General features: G+C 48.1%; 1 protein-coding gene across 1 annotated transcript; it reads left to right on the top strand.

Moving 5' to 3' along the window:
• Positions 1-4,761: 4,761 nt before the first annotated feature.
• On the top strand, positions 4,762-5,911 carry LOC135192995 (uncharacterized). The gene has a single exon (XM_064176386.1). The coding sequence runs from the start codon at positions 4,762-4,764 to the stop codon at positions 5,863-5,865; it is 1,104 nt and encodes a 367-aa protein (XP_064032456.1). The 3' UTR covers positions 5,866-5,911.
• Positions 5,912-8,853: the final 2,942 nt, after the last annotated feature.

Genomic DNA, 8,853 nt, shown 5'->3' with positions numbered 1-8,853 from the left:
CTGCATGTCCCAGGTTCCTCCATCCAACCCTTCTTGTGGATGCGGACCACGTTGGCCATTTTCCAGTCTCCTGGGACCTCTCCAGTGAGCCAGGACCGCTGGAAAATGATGGAGAGCAGCTTGGCCAGCTCAGCTGCCAGATCTCTCAGCACCCTGGGATGGATCCCATCTGGTCCTATGGACTTGTGGGTGTCCAGATGGCTCAGCAGGTCCTGAACTAATTCTTCATGAATTTCCAGGGAAACACACCGCTCCCAGACCCCATCCCCCAGCTCAAGAGGCCACTTGCCCTGAACTCCTCCCTTCTTACTGTTGAAAACTGAGGCGAAGAAGGCATTCAGGACCTCAGCCTTTTCTTCATCATCAGTTATAGTGTTCCCCTCCTGGTCCAGTAGGCAGTGGAGGCTCTTCTTGCCCTTCCTTTTAGCGTTGATAAATTTATAAAAGTGCTTTTTATTATCCTTCACAGAGGTGGCAGCCTAAGTTCTAGCTGGGCCTTAGCCTCTCTAATTTTTCTCCTGCATAATGTGGCTACCTCCTTAAACACGTCAGGAGAAGCCTTCCCCTCCTTCTCCCCTCTTTTTTTCCCCCAATTCCTTCAGGAGCTGTTTGCTCATCCAGGCTGGTCGCCTTCCCCGACGGCTCATCTTTTTGCACATGGGAACTGCCAGCTCCTGTGCCTTCAAGAGCTCCTGTTTAAAGTAGGTCCAACCATCCTGGACCCCTTTGTTCTCAAGGACTGATGCCCAGGGGACTTTGGAAATAAGTTTCTTAAGGAAATTGAAGTTTGTCCTCCGAAAGTCCAAGGTGTGGGTTAGGGTTAGTCTAATAGGCCTAAAACATGTCCTGGCTTGACCCACCTTTTTGCTGATGGGGGAAGCAAGGGTAGGAGAAAAACAAAGGCTTGGGCCATTACATCCCCTCTCAGAGTGATACACCGGTACTCTCAAGGGTTTATGCACCAAATAAGAGTAAACAAGCCCTAGTTTCACCTAATATGGTCAGTTTTGCAAATGCCATTCTGTCTGGTTAATCTCTGTGGCCAAAGGAGCCATTGCACTCAGGGAAATAAAATAAATGGAGCTAAGTTGCAAGCAGTTGTGCTGCTTCTGCTCCTCTGCCTCACTGCTCTGCCGTACATGTTCTGCTCTATCTTGTTGAGGAATGGCTAAGAGAGAATGGGCATGGAGAATATATGAAATTGGTGGGTCAGCAGAATGAAGAGATTGCAACATGCTGATGTGACAAAGTGACCAAGGACACTGTCCTTGGGCAAAGTGGTAAACAAGGGGGAAAATGATATGTTTCCTGTTGTGAAGAAGGAACACAATACTTGTTTTGAAGGAAGGACCACACAAGTGCATCCCATAGAGCTACAGATAAGCAATTGCTGACAGTGGAATACATTAGCTGCTTGCTATAAAAGAACGCTACTGCTCCAATAAAGTTGTCACCTGCTTATAATCCATATTGGATTGGCTGCGGTGTCCATTTCTTTCCTTCTCCCAACAGTGGCGCCCGAACAGGGACTCCTCATTCGGAGGGGTTAACCAAGAACTGGGAGAAGACAGGACCGGTGAACGGGCACCGGAGCAGCGATGCCGTGGTCGAGAGGACGGTCGGGGACCCAGAGCGGCCCGGGGGTGAGAAACAGCTCACTCCATCGCAGAGCAGGAGGCACGATTAAGGCTGGCCAGCATGGATAAAGAGGTAGCGCTTTCTTTGCTCAGAAGCTTTTTAGAAAAGCGAAAAGTGGACTATAACCTAAGGTTATTGCCCGGATTGTGTGCCTATGGTTGCACGAAGGGCTATTTTAAAACCAGGGACGCTTACTTTGACGAAGCCGAGTGGCGAGCATTTGGGAGTGATTTATGGGATGACGTTATCAGTGATAAGAGGGAAGCTAAGAAGCTCCAAGTGCCCGGGCGAGAGATGATAAATGCAATTAAGAGATACAAGGCAGAGAAGGATCTTGCCGCTGCCGTAACGCTGAAACTTGATAAGCCTCAGTGCCCGGAGGGCCGGCCAGAGGGAGTTTTTCAGCTGATTGCTCCTGGCCCCCCCTCCGTGGGGCTACCGGTAACAGTTGCCCGAACTGCGGCTGAAGCCGGAGCTCTGTCTTCAGCCGCCACCTCACCACCGCCGTATTCATCAGAATTGCCGGCACGGAGTGAGGAGCCCTACACCTTCCCCACTGCTCTGCCCCGCAATAATCCCTTCCTCACTGAAGCGACCACTCAGACCTCGCTGCAGGGGTCGGTCAGCGGCTCCACTGCCCCATCCCGCTGCGGCCATTTGGACAGCACCGCGACTGATGGGAGCAGTAGTGATTTCAGTGAGAACGAGGAGGCAATGGAAGAAGTGTTTAAAAAACTGTTTAAAAAGCGGCGGCGTAAAGACAGAGCGTGGGCAGTGCGTGCAGGAAAGGAGGAGGCTCGGGAAGAGGAAAGGACAGGAGAGGAGAAAGACTCAGGGACTTCCGTGCACAATCAGCTGCCCCCGCCGAAATGCCAGCCGTGGCATCTGTTGGCGAGACAGGCTGCAGCCGCGGGCGATATGGAGGCTGCTAATGAGCTGCTCAAGGTGTGGCCAGTAGTGTATCAGCCACAGGCACGGGGCCAGTTACGGGGGGAGCACGAAGCCTTTGACTGGAAGCTGCTAACGCAGCTCTGGGAGACGGTTAGGCAATCGGGGCTGCACGGTGAGCCCGCCCGACAAATGTTGCAGTATGTGTTCTCAGCAAGTGGGACATTAGTGCAGGAGGACATAAAGCAAGTAGTGCGAATGATTCTAACCCCGTCCCAGCAGATGCAGTTCACCACTCAGTGGGAGAGATACTGTCAGATGGCAGCCACGATCCCTCGGGCACAAGGGGACCCCCTGGCAGGAATGACGGCAGAACAATTACTGGGCAAGGGCGGCTATGTAGGGGTACGAGCTCAGCTAGTCCTACCCCCAGCTGTGCTGCAGGAAGCTATGAGACTGGCACAAGTAGCATTGGGGGATGTGAAGGTAGGGACCTATTCTCCCTCTTACCTATCCGTCAAACAGAAGCCAGGTGAGCCCTATAGCAGTTTCCTGGACAGGCTGCATGAAGCCCTTGCACTATCGGGTCACCCTGAACATGTAACAGACACCCTTGGTAGGAAGTTAGCATTTGAGAACGCCCTGCCACGGGTTCGGGAGGTCCTGGTTACTCTGCCGCAAGACGCCTCGGTACAGGACATGTTAGAGCGCGTCCAACGGCTGGAGAGCGTGGGGGGTCAGTCCGGTCCGGGAGCATACCAAGTGCAGGCTCAGGACCCAGCTACAGTGGGGGCGAGGAACGCCCTGGAGCGGGTGGTAGAGACGCAGGTTGAGAAAGTCCTGGCCGCACTCGCGCCCCTGGTGCAAGCGCCGAGGAGGTCGCCACGGCGACAAGGGCGCTGCTTTCGGTGCAGACAGCCGGGACATTACAAGGACCACCGCCGAGCTCAGAGCGTCTTCTGTGACCACTGCCGAACTTCAAACCATGCTACGCTAGCATGCCGATCGCCGGGAAATGGGAGGCGGAGCGCGAACGGCCCCCGCGCACCGACACAAGTAGCGGCCCCGGTAACCTACAGCCAGCAACCAGGGGAAGCATCGGCTTGGACCTGGCAACGGCAGCAGACTGTACCCTAGTAGACACACGCCCGACCAGGATTGCCACCACGATAAACAGACCCCTGGTCATTAATGGATGTCAAGTCGGCGCATTGTTATTGGGACGATCTAGTTCTGCAATTAAAGGACTGAGCATTGTTCCTGGCATCATCGACGCAGACTACACCGGCACTATTCAAATCATGCTGTACACCTTGTTCCCACCTATCCACATACCAGCTGGAAGCCGCATCGCTCAGTTATTACCGTACCCTCATCTTACCGGTCACCTCCAACCCCTGACACAGACAGAACGGGCGGCTCAAGGATTTGGCTCTACAGGAACAGCTGCTATGCTGACAATGAACATAAGGCATCGACCAGAAGTCACAGTAACCCTTTCTAATGGAAGGGATGGACTGCAGCTTACCATGCTGATAGACACTGGTGCAGACATCACCATAGTGGCAAGCAGAAACTGGCCCAAGCACTGGCCTTCCACTGCAGGTGTAAAAGGGGTTGAAGGTGTTGGGGGCACAGCCAGTGTGCAACAATCAGTTGAACAGCTCACCTTGACGCTAGACGGCCGAAGTGCCCGCTTGCATATCACCATCATGCACCTGCCACATGGCGTCAATGGCCTCTTGGGCCGAGATACTCTTTCTCAACTAGGGGTTCGACTAACTAATGAGACCCCTTTTTAGCAGTGGCCACTGTCGAGCGGTCTTTCCCCATACCTTTGACCTGGCTAACCAACGACCCGGTATGGGTGGAACAGTGGCCTCTTAAGAAGGAGAGACTGCAACAAGCCCATCTCTTGGTACAAGAACAACTTGCTGCTGGCCACTTGCGGCCATCGACAAGCCCCTGGAACATCCTGCCCGCCGAGCACACGTTGCTTGGTGCTGTCACCCAAGCAAAAAACAAAAAGGGGGAGACTACTAAACCACTGGCAGCTGTACCAACTCCAAATCCCCTGCTGAGTGCGCAGCCGCCCTCTTGCAGGGGCTGAATGTTTTAATGCCTTGGGACCCTCAAGAGCTGCAGCTATTGGGCTCCCAAAGGATAGGACATCAAAAAGAGGGGTGGAGTAAGACTTGCTTTGTATTTGGGGACAAGTTCAGGGGTATGACCGTTATGGTACATGTAGCCCAAATGCTGGGTGTACTGTCTAAAGGCCCTGAGAAAAATTTCCAATGGACAGACGTGTCATCTGGGCCACCTTATGATGACTTCTTATCTCTTGGCGGGTACTGTGGCACTAGTATTTGTAATGCGCGCAATGGATTTCATGCCTATAATTGTAGTACAGGAGCTTATGGGGCCACCAGTGTTCTCTTCAGTAATACTGAGGACATTAGGAAAAGTAACATACCCCTGCTATGGAATAACAAGACAGCCAAGGCTTTACCGCCCAACGTGTTCCTAATATGTGGCGACAGAGCATGGCAGGGGATACCGAGGAATGCCTATGGTGGGCCCTGCTATTTAGGGAGGCTTAGTCTCTTTGCCCCTCACCATCGGGATTGGCTGAACATAACCAAACTGTCAGGCCTGGTAAGACGGGAGAAGCGTTCAATATCCGCGCTAGGTCCGGACTGTAAGGATGATGTAGAGCTTTGGTCTTTCACCGCTAGGGTGTTTGCCTCCTTCTTCGCACCTAGGGTTGCTGCTGCCCGGGCATTGCGACAAATAGATAAATTGGCATGTTGGTCAGTCAAACAAGCCAATGTAACGACCAACATTTTACAGCAGCTGCTAGTAGATCAGAATAGCCTTAGACACGCTTTGCTTCAAAACCGCGCCGCTATAGACTTCCTATTGCTTGCCCAGGGCCATGGGTGTGAAGATTTTGAAGGTATGTGTTGCTTTAACCTGTCAGATCATAGTGAGTCAATTCACAAAAAACTGACATGGTTGAAGGAACATACGCAGAAGGTAAAGCAGGAGACGAGCCCCTTTGACGAATGGCTCCAGTCTCTTGTCGGTGGACTTTCACCATGGCTCCTGAGCCTTATTAAGGAAGGGCTTCGCTTGCTAGGAATAGTTCTCCTTGTATTCTTGATTATTAGGATAGCCTACTCATGCATCTTGCGTGATGTGGAGAAAGCAACCCGGGCACCCATTCTGCTGGCCCAAAAACAAAACGGGGGAATTGTTGAGGAATGGCTAAGAGAGAATGGGCATGGAGAATATATGAAATTGGTGGGTCAGCAGAATGAAGAGATTGCAACATGCTGATGTGACAAAGTGACCAAGGACACTGTCCTTGGGCAAAGTGGTAAACAAGGGGGAAAATGATATGTTTCCTGTTGTGAAGAAGGAACACAATACTTGTTTTGAAGGAAGGACCACACAAGTGCATCCCATAGAGCTACAGATAAGCAATTGCTGACAGTGGAATACATTAGCTGCTTGCTATAAAAGAACGCTACTGCTCCAATAAAGTTGTCACCTGCTTATAATCCATATTGGATTGGCTGCAGTGTCCATTTCTTTCCTTCTCCCAACACTGTCTCATTGCTCTTGGCTTTGTTCCACCTTGAGCTTCAGACCAGCTTAGCCCTCATGTTTTGAGTTTAAACTACCTGGAAACTTAAGTGCCTCAAGTTTACCAGAAAGCCTCACAACATGGTGAGAAGTGCCACCAACATCATGCTCTCTGCACATCTGCAGGAGATCCTGCCAGCACCTCTGCAAACCTCCATGCTAAGAGGAAAAAGGATCAGATCAGAGATCGTCTGCCTCTTTCTCAGCACCCTGCTAGACCCTGTGAAGATCTAGGAGCCTCTCGATGTCTATGAAGATGTTGAGCAGTTCCAACACTGCTGCAGAGGAGACAGGGGCTATCTCAAAATTTCCACTTCACTGATGTAAGTAGAACAGACTTTCCCTAGGGCTCCAGGCTGACTATTCATGAGTGGGGCAAAGCCATTTTGTGGCTAAATCTTTCCAATTTTTTGATTTTCCTAAATTACTAAATTGTCTATAAGCATCCTTGTGAAGATATTCCCAAACCAATTAGAACCCAATTTTAACTCATTTGTATATAGTTTGTGGGTATTTTTTTTTTTTTTGGAAGTAAAATATTAACATATTTTATAGTTCTTGCCTCATTAATTGCCACAACCAATTCAACTATGCTAGCTATAATGATTTTTGTTACCTTAAGTTAGCTGTTTAAATTAAATGTTTTACTGTTAAAAGAATCCAGTAATACATGAACAGAGAAAGAGTGTTTCCTCTGTTAAAGTAATGACTAATACTGTTACAAATTTATAGGTCTGGAACGCAGTAAGAGCCACAATGGATCCTTAAAAATGTCATCCAAAGATCTGTTAATACATTAAAATATGAATATTTTATGCAGGTCATTAACCTTGATGACTTATCTTAAAATAACTTTGAAATGGCTTGATTTTGATTAGCTAATGGAGTTTGAATTATCTAGATGTTAATCTTCCCTGTGTGGCTACTAGGTTGTTGATGAAGTATCAGATTGATAATTATTTGTCTTTCATGGCCCTTGTTCACTTTAATGTAGAATCATAGAATCACAGAAGAGTAGGTGTTGGAAGGAACCTCCAGAGATCACCAAGTCCAATCCACCTGCCAAAGCAGGATCACCTAGGGCTGGTCACACAGGAATGCATCCAGGCAGATCTTTAAAGTGTCTAGAGAAAGTGATTCCACAATATCTCTGAGTAGTCTGGTCCAGGATCAGTCACTCACAGTAAAGAAGCTTTCATTCAAGTTGATGTGGAATTTCCTGTGTTCTGGTTTGTTCTCATTGCTCCTTGTCCTAATACAGGACACGACTGAAAAGAGACTGGCCCCTTCTTCTTGACAGCCACACTTCAGACATTTATAAACATTAATAGGATACTCTCTCAGTCTTTTGTTTACTAAACCAAACAACCTTTCCCCATCAGACAGATGCTTCCATCCTCACAGCCCTCCACTGGACACTCTCTAGTATATCTCTGTCCCTTTTCAACTGGGGCGCCCTGAACTGGACACAATACTCCAGATGTGGTCTGACTAGGGCAAAGTAGAAAGAGAAGGCTAACCTTGGTCAAACTGCTGGCTACACCCTTCTTAGTGCACCTCATGATGCTATTGGCCTTCTTGGCCATGTGGGCACATAACTGTCCCATGATAACTTATTGCCCACCAGAAAAAGCTTTGTATGTTTCATAACAGAATCAAGGAATTGTAGAGCTATACCGAAACTCCAGAAGCCTGTCTGCCTGTTTAAAATAGTTAAGTACATGTCCAGCTGAAGGACCAACTATGTCTGTGCAGTGTTTAGGATTTTTTATTTGTCCTTCTTTTGAACTTATCCATCAGGGCCAAGTTTATGATGTCTCTGAGCAACAAACCTTGGAGCTTGCCTACCCTGAAAGAGGAGGAACTTTCCCCAATGTCTAACATTGTGGTATTGTTCCATTATTAGCTTTCTAATGTTGTGCAAGATGAATGACTAGAATAGATTTTTCCACCTTTTTATTTATTTCAATTTTGAAATAGATCTTTGTGTGTTTGCATGCTGTGATTAACATAAAATTGCTTCCTGCCTGTATTTCCTTTGAAAATGTTTCTCACAGGGTCCAGAAGCCTGACCAGTGCTACAACAAGTTCATTCATGGTTTAAGATTTGAAGAGCACAGGTCAGAGGGAATAGCTAAGGTAGATATTGGAAGAAAGTAAAACATGTTCAGTGGGAACTTTGCAGGGCTGTAAAGAAAACTTCTGTCTCCTAGACATTCAGAAGACAATGAGGGTTGGTTTGATGTCTGTGTTAGTTGTTCCCTTCTTCACAGGATTATGTGAGCTGAAAGAACAGGTTATCAACTCTTGTTTAGTATGAAAGTGAATATTTACAGTTTAGAGCTCTGAAGAAAGTTTTAAACACGTGGGAAGAGATAAGAATCTGGATAGCAAGGATATGATCCAAGTTTAAGGGGTGACAAGGTTCTGAATTATAAGAAAGAGAAAGCTGGATAAAGCCAGGATGGAAATCACGTCAAAATGAGGACTGACTGATGAAATTACACCAGTCACAAAAGGTAGTCATATGTCTAAGCCCAGTCGGGCTGTGGTAAACACTTTGTGACATCTTCTGTCTTTATCTGTCTTCCTATTTACAGGAGCAAAATGAGAGTGTTCAGTTAGATATGCAACATTAAAATATACAATATATTTGTTCAGAAAGGGGAATAATAAATA

Source organism: Pogoniulus pusillus, chromosome Z, assembly GCF_015220805.1.
Source record: "Pogoniulus pusillus isolate bPogPus1 chromosome Z, bPogPus1.pri, whole genome shotgun sequence".
Lineage (NCBI taxonomy): Eukaryota > Metazoa > Chordata > Aves > Piciformes > Lybiidae > Pogoniulus > Pogoniulus pusillus.
Note: the sequence above shows the minus strand (reverse complement) of the source record. Positions and strands in the feature narration are given on the sequence as shown.